Raw genomic sequence first — 27,614 nt, 5'->3', positions numbered from 1 at the left:
TGATGATCCAGTATCACGACATTTTAAATCAAAAGACAGTCCATTGATAGCATTTCGCAGGTCATCAATATATATAAGAAACAGTAGTGGCCCCAAAACAGACCCTTGAGGGACACCGAATTCAACACTTTTAACTTGCAATTTAATTTCACTAGCACGAACAAACTTCTTTCTATCCTGGAGAAAAAATTCCAATAGACTATAAAATATACCTCAAAAACCACAATTCCTCAGCTTCACCAGAAGAATTCCATGGTCCACTGCATCAAAGGCTTTCACAATGTCCAAAAAAACAGATGCAACTTTCCACCCTTGGTCCAGAGCATCGTTCACAAAAGTCATGAGAAAAAGAAGAGCTTGATCTGTCGACATTGCTTTACGGAATCCAAACTGAGTCTTACTAAAATATTTTTTATTCTCAAGAAAATCAACCATCCTGCCGCTAATCAATTTTTCAAAAACTCTCGATAAAACTGGCAGCAAGGAAATAGGCCTATAATCAGTCTTCGCTTTTTTTTTTCTGCCCTTAAAAAGTGGAACCACTCTATCAATTTTCATGAGATCGGGGAAAACACCAACTTTTACGCACATATTAAATAGAACACAAACTTGGTCTCATGTTTACGAGAAAACGTACTTAAGTACACGCAATGAAAGGAAGTCAGCACCCGAAGCATTATTTCTCATGTTCCACAATGTGGTACGTAATTAACTAGCAGTTACTGGTTTCAGATATGCAGATACATCACTTTCCTCGGGTAAAAACTGGTGGTATGTTCCATCCTCAGAAAATTTTCTCGTGGAGTTCGCTATCCGTTTACCAACAATAGAAAAATGGTAACACATATTATCTACAATCGAAGCATCAGTGTTGGAATTTTCAGGTAAAATTGAACTTTTGGAAGGGCTGAGAACAGAGTGAATTACTCTCCACGTTCGCCTGGGATTACCTGCACTTTTTTTTAAACTCATTTCGATAACAATTAATTCTCGCTTCTCGTAATAGGTAATTAAGTTCACAATTATATTTCTTGTATCTCACTTTCGCCTCAGGAGACACTACATAATATTTATATAGCAGTCTTGGATTTGATATGGCCTTCATCAGTCCTCTAGTAACCCAGGGTTTTCTAGGGGTAACAAGAAACGCCGGCTTTTTAATAACTGTACAACTTTCTATTAGTAATTTAGTTATTTCTGAATACCACAATGAAAACTTTTCATTCACTTGCAGATCACTACTTTCTAAAAAGTCAAATTGAGTGTTCTTTAATTTTCTTCTGAATATGTTAAGAGCCTCAGCACGCATTTTCAATGCAGAAATTTGTGGTGGTATATTCATAGCTGTAGGAACACCAAACTCTCTCATAACAACAAGAACACCAAAATGATCAGAAACATCATTCAAAATAACATCAGCAAAATCATACTTCACATTAACAAATATATTATCCAAAAGTGATTCTGAGCGCAAATTCACTCGACTACAAATATTAACTGTCGGTCTTAAACCGTAACCCAACATAACATTTAAAAAATCATGAACTCTCGGGTTTACTTTTACTGAAAATAGATCAAGATTAAAGTCTCCACAAACAAAGCATGGGCGATTTAAACCTGACAACTTATCCATTTGCCGCTCCAGCAAATCATTAAATTCCTGCACATTTCCAGATGGAGGTCGATAAACAACCACCACAAAGAAAAATTTTCCTGACTTACAAAGTTCAACCACCATTGATTCAAAAACCATCTCTTTATTCGCACGTAGATCATTCCGTATTTTCATTGCAATATTCTTTCTGCAATATAAAGCCAATCCACCATGTAATCGTGATTCCCTATTCTGCGTCACACAGTCATAACTATCAATTTCAAGTAGACTAATTGTATGATTACGAAGCCACGTTTCATTCAATGCAAGCACATCCAACTCAGAAAACTTATATAGTTCGGTTAAAAAATTAAATGAACTAGAAAGACCTTGACAATTCAAATGGAAAATGCTCAAACTTTGCTGACCCATAGTAGATTTATTTCCAATATCAACTGTAGATTTATATTTAACCACTAAAAAATCCTCTATCGATTTTTAATCATAATCTGGATTTAAAACCACAGTCCCCACAATATCCCAACTCAACAAATTTCTCTCAAGTTTTTTCAATCTATTAATGTAATAATCAAGCTCTTTTTTTCAAGACAGATGCTTAAGAGGCAAAATAGGAAACTCATAGAAAAATTAACTCTACTTACAACAACCACAAGTTATCTCCAGTATCCAGGAGGGCCGCAATCAATAACAAAAGAAAAAAAACTGAAAAAAAGAGAAAATAAATTAAAAATAAAATTTATCATAAATAAAATACAAAATAAAAAGATACAACATAACATAAATAGTGACAAAAACCACCCTGCCATTTCATCATAAGCGATAAGTATAGCAGCATGGAACCCTACATACAAGACAATAAAACACCTACCACTGTCTCGTAGAAAAAAAACTCCCCGCCGCTGCACCCACTGCCCATACAATATAACAAAAAAAACTCATGGAAAATAAAAAGGGAAAAATCTCACTCAAATTAAAAAATACAGGATAATGCAATCGAGGAAAAACATAATTGGTTTTCTTCATCAGGTACACACTTGTGCTAGTGCCGCTAACCACGAATACAAAATTCATCTTATAATAGCAAAAAATGACTCTAAACATCAAAACAAAACAAAATGAAATGCTAGAATCAACAATCAAGTAGCTCTGGTATTGGCTCATTATACATATATTTCACTTTTCCAACACCTTCTCTCTCAATCTGAATGAAGGGAGGAACAGTATTAGAAACCCAAGCTGGAATACTCTTTCTACTCAATTTAGATTTAGTCTCGTAAAGTCTCTTCCGCGCTTCACGAACACACAATGGAGCATCATCGCTGAGGTAAACATTATTCATAGCTGTATTTGAACCGAAAGTCTTATTCTTAAGTTTTTTCCCATTACGTAAAATCATTAACTTCGCCTCGCGTGATTTAACTTTCACTTTGAAAAACTTTTGCTCTTTTTTATTCGTCACAATTATAAATTCTGGAACCTTTGTGAATTCTAAACCATTGGTACATATTTCTTGAAATAAACTTTTAGCAGTGGCTACATCATCACAAACCGTATTCCACACAATAATGTTATTTTCTGTAGATAAATATTCCACTGACATTAATCTTGCCGACAACGAAGACGTCATTTCACGGTAATATTTTGCTTCAGTGGATACAATATTCATTTGCGTTTTTAGTGAAATTACTTCTTCATTTACTGCATCGCAATTTTTACCAACTTGAGCAACATTGGATTGTAAGATAGCTTGAGCATTTTCCACAGAAATTAATCGATTTTCTAGATTAGCCAATCTCGTGTCAATTGATTTTAATGTACTTTGAGACTCCATTACAATTTCAAGAATTTTCGAGAAATGGTCCGCTAATGACTGGATCAAAGCACGATTTATTGACTTTTGCGTTGAAGATGAATGCCCAGATTCGTCATGCGAAACCGATCCAAATTGGTCCTCTGATTTACGATTAGGCTTATTCCTCGTCATCACAAACCAGTAAATAAAAGATTAGAATATTCTTACCGGAAAAAGTACTTCTTATTTATCCACGTAAGTACCGTCGTGCAGTTCACTAAGCCGTTAATGCACGGCTAACACATAAATTGCCAAAGAGGAACTCCTCAAATCTTCGCATTGGAACCCTCAGCTAATAAATTGACTTCAGTTTATGCGTAATCATTAATTAGCAGTCTCCTTACATAAAAAGAACTTGTTCGCATTCACAGAACAAGACTCCGCCCACTTTGCTATTGCAATTCATTTTATCTCACATCAACCTAGGTTAAAAGCACAAGCCAAACGATGTTACTCGGCTGATAGCTGATTCATAACTGAAAAATATAAAAAGAAAATATAAAAAGAAAGCAAAAAAAGGACGAAATGTGTGTAGCACTTATTAATTATTTTGTGAATGATGATGCGTTACCAGATAAATTCAAAACTCTTAGAAAAGAGATGGACAATTTTTACTATGATCTTGATGAAGAAATACTATGTAGAATCGTGACCGCTGAGACAAATAGAAACCAAACATCAATAATACCTGTTACCCCAAAACTTAATAACACCAGCATTTGAATATTTTCATTCAGATATAGGTGGACACTTAGGAGTAACGAAAACTTTCCATAAATTAACACAATATTTTTACGTGCCGTCGGGAGTAACAAGACTCAAGGAATTTGTAAGTACATGCGAAGCGTTTAACTTAAGAAAAAAACCCCAAACTTATCCTAGTCCTCCATTGGGAAGAGTTCCGGTAGCGAGATTCCCCTTCGATATTGTCTCATTTGACATATTTGGAGCAAGTGGAGGCTTGCCTGTTTCCAACAGAGGCCATACTTGTATTCTTTCAGTTATAGATCACTTTTCTGGTTTTACCTTTGCTAAAGCATTAAAAAATAAAGACACAGATGCCACAAGTAAAGCTTTACTGAAGATATTGTAAAAATTTTGCATTCCAAATAAGGTTTTAAGCGACAAAGGATGCAATTTTCTCACAAAAGTAACAAAAGACTTAATGAATTTTTTAACATAGAGAAATTGGTGACATCACCGTATCATCCACAAGCTAATGGTAAAATAGAAAATAGGCATAAAATATTTTCGAATGTATTAATTATTTATACAAAAGACAACAGGAACGATTGGGATCAACTCCTACCTTATTTAACTAACGTAATCAATACTTTTTATTCAGAAACAACCAAGAAAAATCCGTTTAATTTCGTTTTTGGTTGTGATTTTACAATCCCGTTTGATGATATTATTTAATCTCGGCAGTATTACAATAACTTAGAAGATTGCAAACAAGAATTCATAAATAGGATGAGGAAAACTTATAAAATAGTTAAGCAAGAGTTGGAAAAATGGAAAATGAACCAAGAGCTAAGAAACCAACCCAAAAAAATAGATTTTTAAAGGGGAGTATAGATTTCAAAATAGGAGACTGCGTCTACCTAAAGAACGAGGCAAAAACGGAAGGCAAAAAACTTTCCAACAAATATTCTGGACCGTACAGAATAGTCAAAAAGTACGATAACGATTATACTTTTAAAATGGTGAACCCCGATAGTGGAAGAACTTACAAGGCACATGTTAGCCGAACAAAAAGAGCAAAATATCCAGAGAGATGGGTATCACGTCCTTCCTCTACTGATTCGTCAGATACCGAAAATAAGCCCCCTAAATCAAGATTGGCAGAGCTAAAACCTTTTAATTTCAAGCAAGACTATTTCGAGGATGAGAGTGATGAGGAAAACTTTGAAGAATTTTTAGCTATGAAAAATTTAGTTATTCCCAAGAGAAATCGCTAATACAAGAGAGAGTAAAAACGCCAAAATATCCAAAAGGTTCATCATCGGAGAGCGCGGGAGAATTAGATTTTACAATATCTCCAAAAACCCAATTTTTCCCTGATGGAATTTCGACCCCTTGTCCCCCCACAAGATTTCCAGACGATATGGTTTACCCTGCAACACCAATAGAAAGGCCCCTGACATTGCAGGAAGAATTGATCAGAGCTGTAGAAACTACGGGTATTATTGTAGACAAAACTCCTCCCAAAGATTCAATTAAAACAAATCTGCGAGAAGCTATGGATTTAATAAATTTCCCAACAAAAAAGATTCAAAGTACATTGTCTAAGAATAAAACTCCCAAGAATGACCAGCAAGGACAATATCATGATATAACTGTGTCCAAGGTCGAACCTAAACAATGGACTTCATGGAGGGAAACACTAGTGCAAAGAATGCCCCATCCTCCTGAAGACATGGCATTTAAAAAGTGGAGGAACCCCGCGAAAACTTTTGATTCCTCTCAAAGCTCTCAAGAGTCTTTAAAATCTCCCGAGTTGAAAACTCAAAGCGAGGACTTAGAGAATAAACCTTCTACTTCCAGAGGAGTAGAAATTTACGAAAGAAGGGCAGGTGATACCTCAAAAATTGCCACCTCTAAAATTTCTAATGTGGATTCGTCGGAAACCAGTTCCGAAGAGTCTGACGGCGAATTATACCTTATAGAAGTTAAAGAAATAGGGGAATCAAAATCAACTTCAGCAGCCGCACACGCGAATGAAACAAAATTAAAAGGGCAATAATTTTTTAAAAAACAATTCCAAAAATTTTATCTTATCTCGCTAGCAAAACCTAAAAACAAAAAACCGCAAGAAACAGAACAAAAAGTAACGACACAGTTAGGTAGAACGGTTAAGAAACCGGACATATTGAAGTACCCATAAAAATACAAAAAAAAATTAAGGGATAGGCGTAATAAAGATATACTAATTTAGAAGCTTTTAATTTACGAGTAAAATTTACATAATTTTAAAAATGCTGTAGAGAAATTTTGTTAAATATATATCTATTCCAGAAAACGAATTGCTGTTAAAAAGTAGCACTGCATATGATTAATTCGAATAATTTACTTTGATTCATAAAGCTACACGTACCATTCGAGTACGATGCATCCAATCCAACTGAAAGAAGTCGTAGCGTTACCTGATGATTCGGAGTGTGGTGGGTAATGATATTGAAGTTTCCCGGGCCACACTTCTAGCCGGTAGACTGGCTCCCAAATCCCCCGACTCCAGGAAGAAATTAAATCGAAAATTTATAGAGGCACTATTAATTATAAGGAGCAACCCAAAGGTTGGGCTAAGAGTTTTCATAAAAATAACAATGTCTCATATTGCACTCCCAAATTGTACCCCCAAAGCAGTACGATCAACTGTAAAGCGATATAGTTTAATTCAAGTTATAAGTATCTAACGAGAAAGGTCCGAGGTAAGAAGCGCGTGGTCGACGGAAGACGACAAGTGGTGCTGGACCACGGTTCGTGGGAAGCCTGGGGAGGAACTCAAATCCCAGTTAGTGTTTAATTCTCTGGGTTTTGGCGCTTTCCTCGGATTTTCTATGAAAAAATCAACCCTCGTTCCAATAAGGGCTAATGTAAAAAACAAATTATTACCAGTACAGAAGAGTCTAATTGTGAGATGATCCTGTTCATAATTATTAATTGCGAACATTTTCACTTAATTCGTGGTTCAATTGTGAACATTTTCAGATCATGACAATGGAATCAAAACCTATTCGAAGGACGATAATTGATACTGTGTTCATTACCATAATGAACGCGAAGGAAAACATTATATATTCGGCAGCTATGTTAGTCGTGGACGAACAAGAAAATCAGATATATGCAAAAGAATGGGATTTGACCTACAATCTTAAAGAGTATGCACCCCAAACTTATAAATATGCCTTAGCATTCGAGAATACCCTCAAGTACCATTTAGCTATAGAAGAAGTCAAAACGAAATATAGGAGAAAAGCGTAAAACCAATCGATTTCTCACAGTTATTAATAAAACGCACACAAAAAGAACTATCAAGTTTTTCTATTCAAAGGGACTCACTCAAATAGACCTTTTATTTCTTGATAAATGCAGAGCCCCCAAAATTAACTATAGCCTTGAAAAAAATCCCCAATGCGTCAAATATGAAGGCATACATCATCCTTTAGATGAAATTCAATATTACAAACAATTTTTATTTTACCCTGAATCTGAAGAATACAAATCCCTCGGTAGTAAATTATTTCTGAAACGTATGAAAACTTACCAAAGAAAAAGAGACGCCAAAAAAATAATAACAAGAAAATTAAGAGAAAATTCTAAACTCAAAACCACCTATTAGTAGGTAATGGTGGAATAAATTAATCACATATATATAAACTATTTTGTCTTAGTGCAGATTATAATAATTTTAGGCCTACACAGAAAATTATAGGATAACAGTGTAATTATGTGCTGCTAGCTTACTTATTTATGTATTGCTTACTCGAAAAATTCAATCCAAAATTATATTGTATAGCGATTATTAGTTAAGCTGTAAAGGTAAATCTCAACCGGTCATAAAGGCATATAACAACCAAAATAAAGCTTGGAAGTCCCAACTTTACTTCCATAACCTATCTAATCCTAAAATATTTATTCTGTTTTACGCCTACAAATCAGTTTTATTTGGCCAATGCCATAAAACGGTTACATAAGAAAATAACCTAAGTTAAAAGTTAAAGTGTCTTTGAAAAAAAAATATAATAATAACAAAGTAGTAAATAAACGAACTTTGCAAGGATGGGTAAAATTAATGATAAATTAATTCTAGAAACAAACAATAAGATGAGGCTTAAGAATATCATCATAATCCTCGTTGTTCACGCAGCGACCCAAACTATTTTAAAACATGGAGTAATATTCAAGCATGAAAATTCATTGCTAGCTAGCCACGACGCATGGAAAATTTTTATGAAACTGGACCCCAAACCCTTCAAGACCTTGTTTCAACAAGTAACAAGACTAGAAAAAACACAAATAACCTCAAAGAATCGATATTTCAATTCCTAATGTCGGACAAAGCATTACAGGCCAGTGAAATAATGCATAGTAAAGATAATAAAGAGTTTCCAACTTCAATTGTCCCAAAACAAAAATCAAAATTCGTAATAGATGACTTTGATAAGAAAATGGCAGAAGTTGACATGGCACTTGGGACGAGCACCAAGGAAGACAGAAGGAAAAGATCTGTGGATAATATTGAATACTTATCGAGAGACTTCACTGCAGTGAAATCCATGCAAAACCCCAAATTACTGAGTCAAAGGCAAAGAAAACCTTATAATGGAATTTACGCAATGATAAACGAACAACCATTACCCTATCTAAATGAGAAAAACGCCCAAAAAGTTTCAACCCATCAAACCTTTTGAATATTATATAGACAAAGACTGCAAGCCTTATTTGAATTATTTAATACGGAAATACACAAATTAAAACAAAGTACCACGAAGATTTTTGAAGTATTCATTCGAAGAAATAAGTACCATAGGTCCACAGGCCTAATTCCCATTATCGGAGAACTCGCCTCCCACCTTTTTGGTTTGACAACGGAGGAAGACCTAAACAGCCTGAGGGAAAATGTAAAAAAGTTGAAGAATGCCATGAACGTAACATTAAAGGTTCAGAAGATACAAGCTACTGTAGCAAATTACCCTAGAGATAAGATTGAAATGATATCTATGAAGATCTCAAAAACTGTAAGCGTAATGAATTATTTAAGGAACGAAGTGGACCGCGTGGTGACAGACGCGAGCCTTACCATGGTATCACTCGATATAATTACCATGTCATTACTAATTCTGGTGACAGATGTTAGTAAGTTCGAGTTTGCACTATTTGCCCCCACGGGAGGAACCTTGTCTTACGACCTAGTAGATCCTTCTAACCTAAAAGGTATATTAGACGAAATAAAAACGCACCTAACGTTTGGCTTACATTTACCCGTAGAGCCAGAAGTATCAAACTTATTTCTTTACTATACCAAATTAGAAATCCACATCACGGAAATAAATGAACAATTATTAGCAATAGTAACGATTCCATTGATAAACCAACAATCCATATACGACTTATACAAAATTTCGACCTTCCCTGCGAATATAAAGAAGACAAATTTATTTATGACTATCACACCTGAAGCAGAGTATTTGCTTGTTGATCAAGACAGACGAAAATATACCCTAGCCAATCCGCAAGACTTAAAAGAGTGCGTATTATTCAAAAACCTAGTATGCCAGCTTATGTTACCTATTTATAATGTCAAATCTGGATCTTGTATGCTAGATATATTTTTAAAACACACCCAATGGGAAGAAATACCAGAGTCTTGCGAAGCCGTGTTAGGAAGTACTAAGCGAGAAATATTCATACACCTTAGAAATGATCTTTGGTTATTTTCTGTTCCAAGAGAAATTGTTGCAACTTTGTCTTGTTATAATAATACAGAAAGAATACACCCAAGTTACAAAACAGAATTACTATTACAAGATGTGGGTACGATAATCATAAAACAAGAATGTCGACTTGTAACTAAAAAGTCCACTGTTCGAACGCCATTAATTACCACGAGCGCAAATGTAATAAGTCCTAAAATAATCAATTTTAAGGCAATTAACCTGTCATACACTATTCCCAATATAGAGAGTGAGGAAATGAAAACCTCAATATGGTCCAAAATAGAAAAGAATAAAGGGACATTACTGCTTACAAAAATAATACAGATTAAAATGTAAAATAATACAGATGTAAATAGGGGAATACAGATTCCCCTATTTACAAACGAGGACCAGAGATTAAAGTATGTGGATAATAGATATAGATTATTCTCATTCAATTTCTGGTGGAACATACTACTGACCGTATGTTTCGTATTTGCGACTTCCCTGACCATGAGATCCTTATTGACTTTTAATTATGGAAATATCCTGAGACTAAGAAGGCGAAAACCAAGAGAAGAACACGGGGAATGCTGAAATGCAGAGGTTAAACCCGGAACCCCATGAGAACGTCTAAGCCAAGAAAAAGGGAAGACATTAGAAAACGAGTGGGTATAGAGGTCTCCACTAGTCCTTGCTATGTCTTGTTCCCTCATTTTTAGATCGTTTACGTAAAACCTTGCGGTTACGATGCTGCAACATGTGTTTCTTAAACATCACGGACGTGCGTGAACAATGCAGGCATGAAATATGTTGTAAAACTAGACCTCAAACTGAATAATGTAGAGTAATTTATATTTAAGTTGTTATTTTAAATCTAATATAGAATTAAATGAGTGCTGAGAAAGATTAAGTTAAATTGTGTATAATAAAGTATGCCGACGAAAATAATAAGGCACATTACTTAAAGTTAAGAGAAGTAATCTCTTATAAGAGAAATAATAATGCCAGTTTGTCAAAAACAATATATGCATATTAACATTGGCATATGCTTGATATTACCTTGTAGTATAACGTTAACCATTTATTGTAACTAATCATATTGTTTATTATATATTATGACTATTTGTGTTAAAGAACGTTTGATTCTGCCGCGTTGTTTTTAATACAGGAAGTGGATCGACATATTGGAAATCGATCATTACAATGCGTAGTCCAGTGCAGATACAACCTTGTAGCATCTATTTTGCATCATACCTCAACCAACGAAGAGTACTCACATTACACTCCAGGCAATTTTCATCCCAGCTTCGTCTACGAAAATAATAGTTACCTTTGATCGTGGTTTCCTCGACCACGAAACATATTACGTATCAGTTAATATTATATTTGAATCTCAGTATCCAGTGCATTATCGAAATATATAATCACATAAATCCTGAGAACCCCATCGACCAGTACAAGATATAAGTACCTAAATATCACCAATGACAATCCTTATGGACACTTGCACCACTTGACTGTATATTCATGATATTGGATGATTATGAAAATTATTTATATGACACCTATTCGAGCGTAAGATCCCTCTCAACCATCTCTCGGAACCAATTCTATCCCATCTATGTTGAAAGTCCATATATCTTTTATCTCATAATATTACGAGATAATTTCTGAAAAATTGACCTGGAAACCAACCATTGAATTACAGAAACCGAAATTGACCCCAGTGACTAACCCCTCAGTGAAAATATACCCCTCCCACAAGTTAAAGACAATATGTTGAAGGAGTCACTATAGTTTGATGTCGACCTGTTCCAAATCCAAACTTCAATTCCCCCGTCATTAACCTAGGAATCACCGCAAAGGTTAATAGACGCAAGCCATGCACTAACAGTTTTATAAGAGAACTGTGATCCCTAAGTGCACGAATGAACAATCTTTTACGAGAAATACATTCTCTATGTGCCTTAAAATATCCCAAAAATGATATGCTGAGAAGAAAATGAACGCACTCCCAGTGTTCAACCCCTTAATGATAGGTGCCTTAAGGCACCCTATGAACTATCAAAAAGCAGGTGAGAATGAACTCTGATAGCATATTCCCACACCTGTAGTTGGAAGCATCATTTCCCAGTTGACAATTACAGAAAGCTTATCGTGTGAACACAATCATGCTCGAACTGTTCCATGAAGAAACTATATTCTAAGTGCTTTAAAAAATTTTCCAAGACGAAAGGAGTGAAGTACCATAATTTACAACAGAAGGATTAAGTACGCTAGAGAGACTCGAAGGTGATGAAATAGGTGTGAATTTACATACGTTACATCTTAATAACTTCGATAACTCAAAAATTCCAATATCCTATCAATAATGTTTCGTAGCAAACATCCCCAGTGAAAGTGTGCTAATGTTACCAGTGAACGTGGTAAACCCAATATAGTGTGTTCTAAATCGTTCTTGTATATAGTGTTAGATGTTCAGATGGAGTTACATGTAGCGTTGTTGTACTATATATTTAATTTAGCGTAGATAGAAAGCAGTGTGCCCTATAGTCAGCAAAATAAAAAAAAACTTGTAAAAGGTGAATTCTCAAAAAAAAATCTTATGTAAAGGTAGAATAGCCCTAACCTTGTTGGAAAGGTAAAAATAATCAGTGTTAGATGTAGAAAAAAAAATCTTTAGAATATTAGCTAGGCTAGGACCATAAATAATCTTAGTCCGGTAGATGAATTTTAGATAGGGATGTATAATAAAATACGAAAAGTAATAGAGAAAATTTTAGCACTCCTGATTAAGCGTATATAAAAGTATAAGATAATACAATGTCAATTAAAATTACGTAGGACAAATAGTAAATAAATCGCGAATATTTCAAAAACCCAAGGGCAAACAAGTCATAATGACGGGACGTCATTAAATAATGGGAAGGGTAATATGTACCGTGAGTAAAATGTGATATATTTAAAATACAAAAAGACAATTCTAAAGACAATTAAGACTTTTTCTAAAGACAATTCCGACAGAAATTAAACGTCCCCTAATTGAGTTCAAATACCGTTTCGAAGAGTCTAAGATTGCATTTTAGCTTCAGTCAAACAATGACGCTAGACGGTTTTGAATTTCGCCGAGAAGATTGGTAATAAAAAAAAATACTAAATGCAATGTTTTGCAGGAAGTCTAAGTTATAAGAGAGTGTGAACGTTGAAATCATCGAAATATTTAAAACAAAATTATTGGATAAATAGTCCGTATAATGTAGTGAGTTTGCGAACATAATTACAAAGTAGCGGCCCCCTCCACAGGACTTGGGCCAATCGTGAAAAAAGCTAGTAATGCGCAGGAGTTTTATTTGTGTGTGATATAGTGAAAAAAACTGTTTTTCGTTTCAATTATGGATTGTCTCTATTGCCATCAACGTTATCTTTGAGAGCCAATTTATCCTTGCCTTTGTCGTTGTCATTTGAAGTGAAGCACTGCTGTACACCTAAATATGTAAGTCATAATAAAACTATTGCTTTTCTACTTGTGTTTATTTTAAATGTCTATATCTAATCGCACAGCAGGTAATTAGTTCGTGTGTCTCCAACGGTAGCGCTCCCAGGGATCTGATTTCTACATAACATTAGAGGTAATTGGCGAGAAGATAACTCGAGGAAGCAAGGTCACAATCCCGGATTGATAGTTAGAGGATTACTAACCTACCACAATTCTGCAGTTTATTTTCTCACTTTCAGTGAGTGGCGCGATCGGTATACCGCTTTAAATCATAATATTACATATGACACTGTCTTTAGCATTAGAAGTGGTGCTACCGGAAAACTCATAAGGTGTAAGTTTACAGCGTTAAAGCATAAAATTACATTTGACGCGGTCAATCTTTATTACCACTATAAGGCCAATCTGTTTTTTTTATCGCTACATTTGGTTTGGATGTCTAAAGTGTTTTTAAATTCTTGTTTGTTTTCAAAGTGCTTGTCTGTCTCAGTTTGTATGTCTAAAGTGTCTGTATTTTTTCGTGTGAAGTGTCTGTTGGTTATGTTAAGTGCTTTCATTTGTTTGTTTTCAGATTTAAGTTGTTCTTCATCTTATTGATGCATGTCTGAAGCCTCTCTCCTTGTCTGTTTTTATGTGTTATGTGTTACTCTTCGTTTATTTTTATTTCTAAAGTGTCTGTCTTTCTTTGTTTGTATGTCTAAAATGTCTGTCTTTCTCTGTTTGTATGTCTGAAGTGTCTGTCTTTGTCTTTGTAAACGTCCCCTAATTGAGTTCAAATACCGTTTCGAAGAGTCTAAGATTGCATTTTAGCTTCAGTCAAACAATGACGCCAGACGGTTTTGAATTTCGCCGAGAAGATTGGTAATACAAAAAACTACTAAATACAAAGTTTCGCAGGAAGTCTAAGTGATAAGAGAGTGTGAACGTTGAAATCATCGAAATATTTAAAACAAAATGATTGGATAAATAGTCCGCATAATGTAGTGAGTTTGCGAACATAATTACAAAGTAGCGGCCCCCTCCACAGGACTTGGGCCAATCGTGAACAAAGCTAGTAATGCACAGGAGTTCTATTTGTGTGTGATATAGTGAAAAAAACTGTTTTCGTTTCAATTATGGAGTGTCTCTATTGTCATCAACATTATCTTTGAGAGCAAATTTATCCTTGCCTTTGTCGTTGTCATTTGAAGTGAACCACTGCTGTACACCTAAATATGTAAGTCATAATAAAACTATTGCTTTTCTACTTGTGTTTATATTATATGTCTATATCTAGTCGCACAGCAGGTAATTAGTTCGTATGTCTCCAAGGTAGCGCTCCCAGGGATCTGATTTCTACATAACATTAGAGGTAATTGGCGAGAAGATAACTCGAGGAAGCAAGGTCACGCTCCCGGATTGATAGTTGGAGGATTCCTAACCTACCACAATTCTGCAGTTTATTTTCTCACTTTCAGCGAGTGGGGCGATCGGTATACCGCTTTAAATCATAATCTACATATGGCACTGTCTTGAGTGCTAGAAGTGGCACTATCGGAGAACTTATAAGGTGTAAGTTCACAGCTTTAAAGCATAAAATTACATTTGACGCGGTCAATCTTTATTACCACTATAAGGCCAATCTGATTTTTTTATCGCTACATTTGGTTCGCTTGTCTGTAGTATTTGTATGGTTTGGTTTGTATGTCTGTAGTGCCTGTCTTTTTATGTTTGTATGTCTGAAGTGCTTGTCTTTGTCGGTTTGTATGTACGAAGTGACTGTCTTTTTCACTTTGTATGTCTGAATTGATTGTCTTTCTCTGTTTGCATGTCTGAAGTATTTGTCTTTGTTTGTTTGTAGGTCTGAAGTGTCGGTCTGCGTTGGTTTGTATGTGTGAAGTGTCTGTCTTTGTTGCTTTGTATATCTTATGTGTATGTCTTTGTTGGTTTGTATGTCTGAAGTATCTGTATTTCTATGTTTCTTTGTCTAAAGTATGGGTTTATGTTTATTGGTTTGTCTGAAACGGATGTCTTTGTTGGTTTGTATGTCTGAAGTGTCTTTCTTTGTTGGTTTGTATGTCTCCATAGCTTGTCTTTCTATGTTTGTATGTTTGAAGTGACTGTCTTTCTATGTTCGTAAGTATAATGAGTTTGCCTTTCTCTGTTTGCATGTCTAAAGCTATTGTCTGTTTTGGTTTGTGTGTATGAGGTGCTAGTCTGGGTGTTTGTATAACTGTACTTCCTGTATTCGTCTGTTTGTATGTCTGAAGTGTTTGTCATTGTTGGTTTGTATGTCTGAAGTGTCTGTCTGGCGGTTTGTATGACCAAAGTGCCTGTCTTTCTCTATTTGTATGTCTGAAGTGTCTGTCCTTGTTGGTTTGTATGTCTGAAGTGCATGTCTTTCTCGGTTTGTAGGTCTGAAGTGTCTGTCTTTGTTGGTTTGTATTTCTAAAGTGACTGTCATTCTCTGTTTGTATGTCTGAAGTGTCTGTCTTTGTTGGTTTGTATGGTTAACGTCCATGTCTTTCTCTGTTTGTATGTCAAAAGTGTCTGTCTTTCTCAGTTTGTATGTGTAAAGTGTATGTCTTTGCTGGTTTGTATGTGTTAAGTGTTTGTCTTTGATGCTTTGTGTGTGTAATGTGTTTTTAAATGCTGGTTTCTGTGTTTAAGGGGTTTGTCTTTATCTTTTATTATGTCTGAAATGTCTCTCTCTGTTCGTTTTTATGTCTAAACTTCCTTTCTTTCCTTGTGTGCTTATCGAAAATGTTTGTCATTCTTCTAGAGTGTATTTCAAATGAGTTCATTTCTAGGTTTATATTTCGGAAGTGACTATATTTTTATTTCCGAATGTCATAAGTGCATGTCTTTTTCTGTTTTTGTGTCTGAAGTGCTTGTCATTGTTGGTTTGTATGTCTAAAGTGCTTGTCTTTCTCTGTTTTTATGTCTGAAGTGACTGTTTTATTGGTGTGTATGTCTTAAGTGACTGTCTTTCTCTGTTTGTATGTCTGAACTGCTTTTGATTGTTATGTTTTGTGTTTGAAGTGTTTTTTTTTGTCGGTTTTTGTGAATAGATTAATTTTTTTTCTCTGTTTTTATATCCAAAGCATCTGTCAGTGCCGGTGTGTATGTCTAGAGTTCTTGTATTCCTCTGTTTGTGTATTTGAAGTGTCTGTCTTTGTCGGTATGTAAGACTAAACTTCCTGTTTTTCTCTGTTTGTATGTCTGAAGTGTCTGTCTTTGTTGGTTTGTATGTCTATAGTACATGTCTTTCTCTGTTTGTATATTTAATATGTATGTCTTTGCGGTTCTGTATAGCTATAGTTTCTGTCATTGTTGGTTTGCATTCCTAAACTCCCTGTCTTTAGTTATTTTTATGCCTATTGTATTTTTATTTCCTGATCTGTATGACATAGTTCGTGTATGTCTATGTTTTTATTTCTAAGTGTTTGTCTTTGTTTGTTTGTATGTCTGAAGTGTTTGTCTTTGTTGGTTTTCTTGTCTGATGTGTCTGTCTTTGTTGGTTTGTATGTCTGAAGTGTTTGTCTTTGTTGTTTTGCTTGTCTGAAGTGTCTGTCTTTGTTTGTTTGTATGTCTGAAGTGTCTGTCTTTGTTGGTTCTTATGCGTGAAGTGTCTGTCTTTGTTGGTTTGTATGTCTGAAGTGTTTGTCTTTGTTGGTTTGTATGTCTGAAGTGTCTGTCTTTGTTGGTTTGCATGTCTGAAGTGTCTGTCTTTCTCTGTTTTTATGTCTAAAGTGTTTGTCTTTCTCTGTTTGTATCTCTGAAGTGTTTGTCTTTGTTGGTTTGTATATATAATATGTATGTCTTTGCTGGTTTGTATGGCTTTAGTGTCTTTCTTTGTTTGTTTGCATGCCTAAACTTACTGTCTTTATTTATTTGTATTCCTATTCTTGTTTTTCTTTGCTTGTCTTTATGTCAAAGTTCGTGTATTTCTCTGTTTGTATTTCTAAGTGTTTGTCTTTGTTGGTTTGTATGTTTAAAATCTCTGTCTTTGTTGGTATGCTTGACTGAAGTGTGTCCCTTTGTTTGTTTGCATGTCTAAAGAATTTTTTTTTGGTGTTTTGCTTGTCTTAAGTTTCTGTGTGTGCTAGTTTGTTTGGCTGCAGTATGTTTCTTTTCTCGTTCTTATGCTTGAAGTATTTGTCTTTGTTGCTTTGTATGTCTGAAGATTTTGTCTTTGTATGTTTGTTTGTCTTAAGTTTTTGTCATTGTTTGTTGGCATGTCTTAAGTGCTTGTTTTTCTATGTTTGAATCTTTCAAGGGTCTGTTTTTGTTTTATTATCTGTCTGAAGTGCCTGTCTTTCTGTGTTAGTATGTCTAAAGTGTTTGTCTTTCTGTGTTTTTTGTCTGAAGTGTTTGTCTTTGTTGGTTTGTATGTCTAAATTGTCTGTCTGTTAGTGTGTATGTCTAAATTGCATGTCTTTCTCTGGTTGTTTGTCTGAATTGTTTGTATTTGTTGATGTGTATGTCAGATGTGCCGGCCTTTGTTGGTGGTCATGTCTGTGTAACTGTTCTTCGTTGGTTTGCATTTCTACTTCTTCTGTACGGGTTGGCTAGTGGTTCTATTGTGCCTTTGACTGTGCGTGTGTGTGACCGCATCATTATTCTTTCTCGGGTTGTATTTCTAAAGAGAATGTCTTTGTCTGTCTATATTTCTTAATTGTCTTTCTTTGTTGGTTTGTGTGTATGAAGTGTCTGTCTTTCTCTGTTTGTATGTCTGAAGTGTTTGTCTTTGTTGGTTTGTATGTCTAAATTGCCTGTCTTTCTCTGTTTGCATGTCTGAAGAGTTTGTCTTTGTTTGTTTGTATGTCTGAAATGTCTGTCTTTGTTGGTTTGTATGTCTATAAAGCATGTCTTTCTGTGTTTGTATGTCTGAAGTGTGTGTCTTTGTTGGTTTGTATGTCTGAAGTTTCTGTCTTTTTTAGTTTGTATGTCTAAAGTTAATGTCTTTCTCTGGTTGTATGTCTGTAGCGTTTATCTTTGTTGGTGTGTATGTCAGAAGTGTCTGTATTTGTTGGTTTGGATGTCTGAAGTGTCTGTCTTTGTTGTTTTGTATGTCTGAAGTGTCTGTATTTGTTTGTTTGTATGTCTGAAGTGTTTGTCTTTGTTGGTTTGTATGTGTGAAGTGTCTGTCATTCTCTGTTTGTATGTCTCAAGTGTCTGTCTTTCTGTGTTTGTAGGTCTGAAGTAATTGTTTTTGTTGGTTTGCATGTCTAATGAGCCTGTCTTTCTCTGTTTGTATGTCTAAAGTGTTTGTATTTCTTGGTTCGTATTTCTCAAGGATTTGCCATTGTTGGTTTGCACGGTTTCAGTGTGGTTCTTTGTTCGTTTGCTTGACTGAAGTATATGTTTCTTTTGTTTGTATATATGAAGAATATGTCTTTGTTGTTTTGCTTTTATGAAGTGTATGTCTGTCTTTGCTTCTATTTCTTCAGTGTATGTCTTTGTTTCTTCGTATATGTAAAGAGTCTGTCTTTGTTGGTTTGTATGTCTGAAGTGTCTGTCTTTGTTGGTTTGTATGTCTAAAGTGCTTTTCTTTCTCTGTTTGCTGTCTAAACTGTCTGTCTTTGTTGGTTTGTATGTCTGAAGTGTATAGCTTTGTCTATTTGCATTTCAAAAGTGTCTTTCTTTCTCTGTTTGTGTGTCTGAATTTTTTTTGTATGTAGTTTTGTATTTCTAAGGTTTCTTTCTTTTTTGGTTTATATGTCTAAAGTGCATGTCTTTCTCTGGTTGTATGTCTGTAGTGTTTATCTTTGTTGATGTGTATGTTTGAAGTGTTTCTATGTCTGAAATTTTTGTCTTTGTTGGTTTGTATGTCTGAAGTGTCTGTCTTTGTTAGTTTGTATGTCTAAATTGCATGTTATTCTCTGGTTGTATGTCTGTAGTGTTTATCTTTGTTGATGTGTATGTTTGAAGTGTCTGTCTTTGTTGGTTTTTATGTCTGAAGTGTTTGTCTTTGCTGTTTTGTATTTCTGAAGTGTCTGTATTTGTTTGTTTGTATGTTTGAAATGTTTGTCTTTTTTGGTTTGTATGTCTGAACTGTCTGTCTTTGTTGGTTTGTATATCTAAAGTTTCTGTCTTTTTCTGTTTTCATGTTTGAATTGTTTGTCTTTGTTTGTTTGTATGTTTAAAGTGTCTGTCTTTGTTGGTTTGTATGTCTAAAAAGCCTGTCTTTCTCTGTTTGTATGTCTGAAGTGTTTGTCTTTGTTGGTTTGTATGTCTGAAATGTCTGTTTTTGTTAGTTTGTATGTCTAAATTGCATGCCTTTCTCTGGTTGTATGTCTGTAGTGTTTATCTTTGTTGATGTGTATGTTTGAAGTGTCTGTATTTGTTGGTTTTTATGTCTGAAGTGTTTGTCTTTGATGGTTTGTATGTCTGAAGTGTCTGTCTTTGTTTGTTTGTTTGTCTGAAGTGTCTGTCTTTGTTGGTTTGTATATGTGAAGTGTCTGTCATTCTCTGTTTGAATGTCTGAAGTGTCTGTTTTTCTGTGTTTGTAGGTCTGAAGTATTTGTTTTTGTTGGTTTGCATGTCTAATGTGCCTGTCTTTCTCTGTTTGTATGTCTGAAATGTTTGTCTTTGTTTGCTTGTATGTCTGAAGTGTATGTTTCTGTTGGTTTGTATGTCTAAAGTGCTTGTCTTTCTCTGTTTGTATGTCTGAAGTGTTTGTCTTTGTTGGTTTGTATGTCTGAAGTGTCTGTCTTTGTTGGTTTTTATGTCTGAAGCGCTTTTATTTCTCTGTTTGTATGTCTGAAGTGACTGTCTTTGTGGGTTTGTATGTCTGAAGTGTCTGTCTTTGTTGGTTTCTATGTCTAAGGGGCCTGTCTTTCTCTGTTTGTATGTGGGTGAAAAGGATGGGTACTTCAACTTGTAAATTGGTTTAGGAGGGACATTAAGAAAAGAACTTGTTCTGAAATAATATAATAATGCCTTTTGAAAAGTATTGTTGGGTGTTGGGGTATGCAAAAAGCCGTAAGGTAAAGTTGTGTGTGAAAGGATGAGTACTTCAACTTGTAAAATGGATTTAGGAGGGACATTACGGAATGAACTTGTTCTGAAAAGATGTAATAAAGCCTTTGAAAAGTATTGCTTTGTGTTGGGGTGTTCAAAAAGTTGTAAAGTAAAGTTCTGGGTTAAAAGGATGAGTACTTTAACTTGTAAAATGGGTTTAAGAGGGATGTTAAGAAAGGAACTTGTTTTGAAAAGATATAATAAAGCCTTTTGAAATGTGGGGACCCTTCTGGGTCTCAAGTGCACAAAAAAAGTATTAGAAAAAGGGCCCGGGGAGCCTTTGGGGGCCCAGGGGGCCTTTGGGGGCCCGGGGGCCTTTACGGGCCCGGGTGCCCTTTGGGGGCCCGGATGCCCTTTGGGGGCCCGGGGGCCTTTGGGGGCCCGGGGGGCCCTTTGAGGTTGGGTTAGGGGACCTCACAACACTGTTCAAATGGAACTTGTGTATTATAACGACCACGGAGTTTCACCTAAATCATTTTCTAAAATGTCTCAAACTGTTTCGCCTAAAGCGTCTTCTAAAATGTCTCAAACTGTTTCGCCTAAATCATCTTCTAAAATGCCTCAAACGGTTTCGCCTAAATAATCCCTAAACGTAATTTCTGCGTGTTCCTTTTGTTTTGGCATCCCTGCGCTGTTACATTTGAAATTCCCAGAAAAAAATTTACGCGTTAATCTCTTCATCTCTAAGGTGTTCCTAGCTACACTATTAAGGTTTCGAAAGAATATTAATTCCAGAATTTATCACTAAGCCTAATGACCAGAGAAGGCATATTTAAAAATAGAATGTTAATTTATCTCTGTCACTAAAGACCATTTATCTCTCAGACCTAAAGATCAAAGAAGCCACATTGTTTCTTAATTCCCCTTTTGTGGACCAGTAATTCCCCTTCATTATACAAATCAATTCCTCAGAAATCTACTTCCCCTAGGTGTCATTGACCCGTTAGAATCGATCATTAGATCATGAATAAATTATAACATGTCAACGTTATACTTATTTATAGATGGCAGCAGTGGTGCCCGTCACGAGCTCTTGATAGGTCCCTACTAAAGTGAATTGAGAGCAACTACCCCCCTCTCACGCCCACCATTTCCCCTAACACATTCAATTAAAATTTTGAGATAACTATTTTGTTCAACGTAGTTGAAAGTTCTGGAAATTATGGTTTTGAGGTAACAAACCCCTCAGGGCTCAGGGTTTTAAGTTATGCCCTGGGGGCATATAAGGTTTAATAGAAAGCGTTTTCGTAGAGACTTCAAAAAGGGCTCATTCGATTCGAAATTGAAAGAGCTAGTGTCCTTTTTAATAGTCGAAAGTGATTGGAGGGGAACTGCCCCCCTCTCCAGCTCACCATTTCCCCAAGCACATCCAATCAAAATTTTGAGATAGCTGTTTTGTTCAACGTAGATGAAAATTCTGGAAATTAGATCTTTAGGGATGACACTCCCCCAGAGCCCTTAGGGATAGAGCAGTAAGCTATGCTCTACAACCATATAAGGTTTCTTAAAGAAAGTGTTGTCGTAAAAAATTCAGAAAAGACTACCTCAAATGTACGTTGAATATGCTTTTGCCCTTTTTAACAGGCTAGTCAAAACTGACAGAAGGATAATTAATCCCCTTTCACGCCCACAGTTTCCCCAAACACATCCAATCAAAATTTTAAGATTTTTTTTAACTTAGTTGAGAGTTCTGGATATTATGTCTTTGAGGATGATCAATCCCCCCCCCCGCAAACCCCTCAGGGCAAGGATTGTAAGTTATGCCCTGGGGGCATATAAGGTTTTTATAGAGCGTTGTAATAGAAACTTTGAAGGGATAGTGCCCTCTTTAATAGACAAAAGCGATTGGAGGAAAACTAACACCCCTCCCATGCCCACCATTTCCCGGAAAACATCCAATAAAAATTTTTAGATAGCTATTTTGTTCAACGCATTTGAAAAGTCCGTAAATTATGTCTTTGAGGATGACACTCCAAAAAGGAACATGAAGCTCCAAAGAAACGCTCCAAAAAAAGATGAAGATTTGCTAGATGCTTTCCAGAGAAATTGCCTACGGATTGTTTTGGGTACCCGACTTAACGACCGTAGTTCAAATAGTAGGTTGTACGGAAAGTGTGGTTCAATCCTGCTGTCTAGGACCATCTAAGGCTAAATTGAAAGCAGATCGTCCTCGGATGGAGTGGGAGGATGTAATAAGGAAAGGAATAAGTGAAGTTAGAACTTCCTGGGGAAGTGTAAAGAGGGAGGCTTTGAAATAGATTGGAATGGATGAGGAGTGCACGTGGCTATGTTGAAGTCATGCTGTTTGGTGGGGCGGTTTGTTGTTAGCGGGTGGTATTTTTGTTTATTTTTACTTTTTGTATTTCTTTCTTTCTAAATTATGTTCGTCTTTAATCTGAATTAAATAAAAAAAAACAAGTTTTTTTTTAACTGAAAGTAAGGAGCGACATTCAAAGTTAAAACGAACAGAAATTATTCCGTATATGAAAGGGGCTGTCCCCACTTCAATACCTCGCTCTTTACGCTAAAGTTTTTTATTATTTTGAAAAATAAAATTGTTTGACAGATTCAAACTTTAGCGTAAAGAGCGAGGTATTGAAGAGGGTACAGCCCCTTTCATATACGGAATAATTTCTGTTCGGTTTAAGTTTTAATGTGGCTCCTTACGTTCAGTTAAAAAAAACGTGTTTTTTTTAAATTTCTGGACGTTTTTGAGTTAATGCAGCTTTTATTTTGGCTCATTGAACACTAACAATTAAAACATAATTTGCGTACTAATTTTACTTTTTTGGCTTAATAACTTTTGTAAACTTTTGATCGAGAGCATCTTACAAATTAACTTTACATAAAGAAATTAAATCTTCGTATATTTAATTACGTATATTAGGGAGTTTACCCCTAGTCGATACCTTGCTCTTTACGCTATAGTTCAAATTTTGTTCGAATCACAAACCCCTGAATCACATAGGCCGGTTAATTAGAATGGACAGCTCTTTCGAAAGTACCAAAAAAACTTTAGCGAAAAGGGCGAGGTATTGACTAGGGGGCAAACCCCGTCATATAAGTAATAATTTCTGTTTGTCTTAAGTTGTAATGCTGCTCCTTACTTTCAGTTGAAAAAACTAGTTTTTTTTATTTGATTTCTGATCGTTTTTTAAATAAGGCTGGGAAATCCGGCGCCCCCTTCATAGAAATGTATCATCCCCCAAGGAAACATCCTCCATGGAAGGATCTTCCCCCGTAATCCCCTCCTCCGACACCCTCCCATCAAAAGAAATCCCTCCTGAAACGTCTTTATACTTCCCATTGACCAATACTAAATGTAAACAATGGGCAAAGTTCATAGCTACCAGCCCTTCCCCCGGGAACTGTGGGGGATTAAGTCATCCTCAAAGACATATTCATTAGATTTTCGACTTTGCTGAACAAAATGACTATCTCAAAATTTTGATTGGGTGCGTTGGGAAAAAAATGAGCGTGGGAGGGGGCCAGGTTGCCCTCCAATTTTTTTGGTCACCTAAAAAGGGTACTAGAACTTTTAATTTCCGTTCAAATGAGCCCTCTTACGATTTTCTAGGACGACTGTATCGATACGATCACCCCTGAGAAAAAAAAAATAATAAATAAACACACATCCGTGATCTTTCTTCTGACAATAAATAGAAAAATTCCACATTTTTGCAGATAGGAGCTTGAAACTTCCGCAGTCGGGTTTTCAGATACGCTGAATCAAATGGTGGGATTTTCATTAACGTTCTATGAATTTTTAGGGGTGTTTTCCCCTTTTTTCGAAAATAAGGCACATTTTCTCAGGCGTGTAACTTTTGCTGGGTAAAACTAAACTTAATGAAACTTAACACTACTATTGCCAACGCTACTATTTATAATTAAATAATAAAAAAGTTTTTTTATCTGAAAGTAAGGAGCGACATTAAAACTTGAAACGAAAAAAAATTATTCCGGATATGAAAGGGGTTGTCCCCTCCTCAATACCTCGCTCTTTACGCTAAATTTTTTTATTGTTTTAAAAAATAAAGTTTTGTGACAGATCCAAACTTTAGCGTAAAGAGCGGGGTATTGAGGAGGAGACAGCCCCTTTCATATACGGAATAATTTCTGTTCGTTTTAAGTTTTAATGTCGCTCCTTACTTTCAATTAAAAAAAACTCGTTTTTTTTATTTAATTTCTGAACGTTTTTGAATTAACGCAGCTTTGATTTTGGTTGACAAAATTTGCATATTAATTTTACTTTTTTGCCTAAATGGCTTTCTTGAAATTTTGTTCTGACGTAACTTACGAATTAACTTACGTAACGAGCTTCTATGTTCGTATGTTTTATTGCGTAAATTAGGGAGTTTGCCCCCTAGTCGATGCCTTACTCTTTACGCTAAAGTTTGAATTTTGTTCGAATCACAAACCCCTGAATCACGAAGGCCGGTTAATTAGAATAGATAGCTCTTTTGAAAGTACTAAAAAACTTTAGCGAAAAGAGCTAGGTATTGACTAGGGGGCGACGCCCCTCATATAAGTAATAATTTCTGTTTTTTTTATTTTTAATTTTGCGCCTTACTTTCAGTTAAAAAAACTTTTTTTTATTTAATTTGTTATCGTTTTTTAAATAATGCTGGGAAATCCGGCGTCCCCTTCATAGAAATGTCCCTTCTCCCAAAAGAACATCCTCCATGGAAGGATCCTCCCTCGTAACCCCCTCCTCCTATACCCCCCCCCCCATCAGAAAAAATCCCTCCTGAAACGTCTTTATACTTCCCATTAACCAATACTATATATAACAATGGGCAAAGTTCATAACTTCCAGCCCTTCCCCGGGAATTGTGGAGGATTAAGTCATCCTTAAAAGACATATTTATTAGATTTTTGACTATGCTGAACAAAACGGCTATCTCAAAATTTCGATTGGGTGACTCTGGGAAAAAATGAGCGTGGGATTGGGCGTGGGACCCAATTTTTTGGGTCACTTAAAAAGGGCACTAGAACTATTAAGAACTAGAAATTTCCGTTCAAATGAGCCCTCTTACGATATTCTAGGACTACTGGATCTATACGATCACCCCTGGTAAAAAAAAAAAAAAAAAAAAAAAAACACGCATCTGTGATCTTCCTTCTGACAAAAAAAAAACAAAATTCCACATTTTTGCAGATATTAGCTTGAAACTTCCGCAGTAGGGGTTTCTGATACGCTGAATCCGATGGTGTGATTTTCATTAAAGTTCCATGACTTTTTCGGGGTGTTTTCCCCTTTTTTCGAAGATAAGGCAAATTTTCTTAGGCGCGTAACTTTTGATGAGTAACACTAAACTTGATAAAACTAATATATTTCAAATCAGCATAAAATTATGATTCTATTGATGTATCTATGAGTATCAAAATTCCGGTTTTTAGAGTTTGGGTTACTACTGAGCCGTGTCGCTCCTTACTTACAGTTCGTTACCACGATCTGCTTGATAAAAATATTGACAGGGCTTTAGTTACACAGTGTTTCGAATAGTTTGGTTCTGCGTGAGGTAGCCTGGTCTCTGGAGGCTATTCTTCTTCAGGGTGATACTAAATACGTTAATGGCTACCATACTGCCCCAAAAAATCTTTTTACCCCCTATCGCATGATATATATGTGTCACCCATTTAGCCAAGAAACCACCTCTCTTGAAATCATGAAAAAAGGGTCCAGTATTATACGAACATCTGCTACCGCGTCCGGGGTAACCGACGAACAACCAATTTTCATGGATGAAAATGCGATTTTACATGCTGCCGCGTACGGGGTAACCGACGAACAACCAATCTTGAATGATGAAAATGCGATTTTACATGCTACCGCGTCCAGGGCAGCCAAAAATCCTAGGCCTAGGACGACCCCCACCCGGGGTGAAAATCCACACGGTTGTTTCGTTCTGACAAAAACTACCCTACACTTTAGGACACTAAACATCCGAACGCTTGCCAAACCGGGAAAACTAGATCTTGCCCTTAGAGAGCTACAGAGGTAAAATTGGGATGTTATTGGGCTTTCTGAGACTCACCTCCCCCGAACGAGTGAGGAAAACCTCTCTGGAGCCTCCCTCTTGTTGTCCGGCCGCAAGGACGGAGTTCATCGACAAGGTGTAGGATTCTTCGTATCATCAACTGCCAAAAAATCTCTAATCTCCTTCACCCCAGTCTCAGAAAGAATAGCCGTCTTACGACTAAAGGGAGCTGCCAAGAATATCTCTGTCGTCCAAGTCTATGCCCCAGACTCCGCCAGAAGTGAGGAAGAATGCGATGAATTCTATTTCACACTACAAAGCGTCATTGACCAAATCCATAAGAAAGACGTACTGATTGTCATGGGGGACTTTAACGCTATAGTAGGTATGGATAATACCGATCGATCCGATATAATGGGGACTTTTGGTCACGGAAAACTCAATGCGATAGGGGAACGATTGCTCGACTTCTGCCGAGAAAACGAGTTATTTGTAACGAATACAATGTTCAAACACCGCCATCGACGTTAAGTGACCTGGAGATCCCCAGCCGGTAAAACCGAGAACATGATTGATTATATGCTGATATCGAAGCGCTGGAAGTCTTCCGTACTAGACACAGTAGCATTACCTGGAGCAGACTTCGACTCTGACCACACTCTCCTGATGTCGAGGTTCAAGCTAAGAATGAGAAAATTGCAAAAAGCAACAAAAATCCCAAGATTCCGGCTGGATCTGCTGCGGGATCCCGCAAAAAGGCAGACCTACACTTCCACTCTATCTGAAAAATTCCGAGAGATCCAGAAAATTCATTCTTCCTTGACCACTGCTAATGAGATAGACTTCCTGACCGATCAGGCTACATCAGCTATCATAGAGACAGCGAATGACGTCCTTGGAAGAAAAACTCCAAATGAAAAACCATGGATCACAGATGAGATCATTGCGCTATGCGAGGATAAGCGACTTTTTTGCAATAAATCCGACCGTCACAGTTGGGATACTTACAAGCTCCTCAAGAGAAGAGTAGAGCGAGAGATCAGAAAGGCACTACGTAACCACCTGCAAAAGAAATGCGAAGACTGCGAAGTACTGTCCAAGAAGGGGAATAGTGGAGAAGTTTTCAGAATGGTACGCGAGTTAAGCCGGAAAAAAGAGCCGCAAACATCAGTGATCCTGGACAAAGACGGAAATGAGATCTACGATTCACAGATGAAACTTGAAAGATGGAAAGAATACTTTA

The 27,614-nt window shown here is 36.1% G+C and overlaps 1 protein-coding gene across 1 annotated transcript; it reads left to right on the top strand.

The window, feature by feature from the left end:
• Nucleotides 1-8,638: 8,638 nt before the first annotated feature.
• Nucleotides 8,639-26,902, top strand: LOC148942432 (protein CFDP2-like). The gene is made up of 2 exons (XM_089103323.1): nucleotides 8,639-8,737; nucleotides 26,489-26,902. The coding sequence occupies exons 1-2, from the start codon at nucleotides 8,639-8,641 to the stop codon at nucleotides 26,900-26,902; spliced, it is 513 nt and encodes a 170-aa protein (XP_088959449.1).
• The last annotated feature ends 712 nt before the right edge of the window (nucleotides 26,903-27,614 follow it).

This window comes from Artemia sp. Qi Xiang Cuo, chromosome 17 (assembly GCF_049724085.1).
Source record: "Artemia sp. Qi Xiang Cuo chromosome 17, ASM4972408v1, whole genome shotgun sequence".
Lineage (NCBI taxonomy): Eukaryota > Metazoa > Arthropoda > Branchiopoda > Anostraca > Artemiidae > Artemia > Artemia sp. Qi Xiang Cuo.
Note: the sequence above shows the minus strand (reverse complement) of the source record. Positions and strands in the feature narration are given on the sequence as shown.

Coding starts and splice junctions, on each gene's coding strand:
- LOC148942432 (XM_089103323.1), top strand. CDS start 8,639: ATGGCAGAAGTTGACATGGCACTTGGGACGAGCACCAAGGAAGACAGA. Junction 8,738..26,488: donor TATCGAGAGACTTCACTGCA/GTGAAATCCATG, acceptor TCCGGCCGCAAG/GACGGAGTTCATCGACAAGG.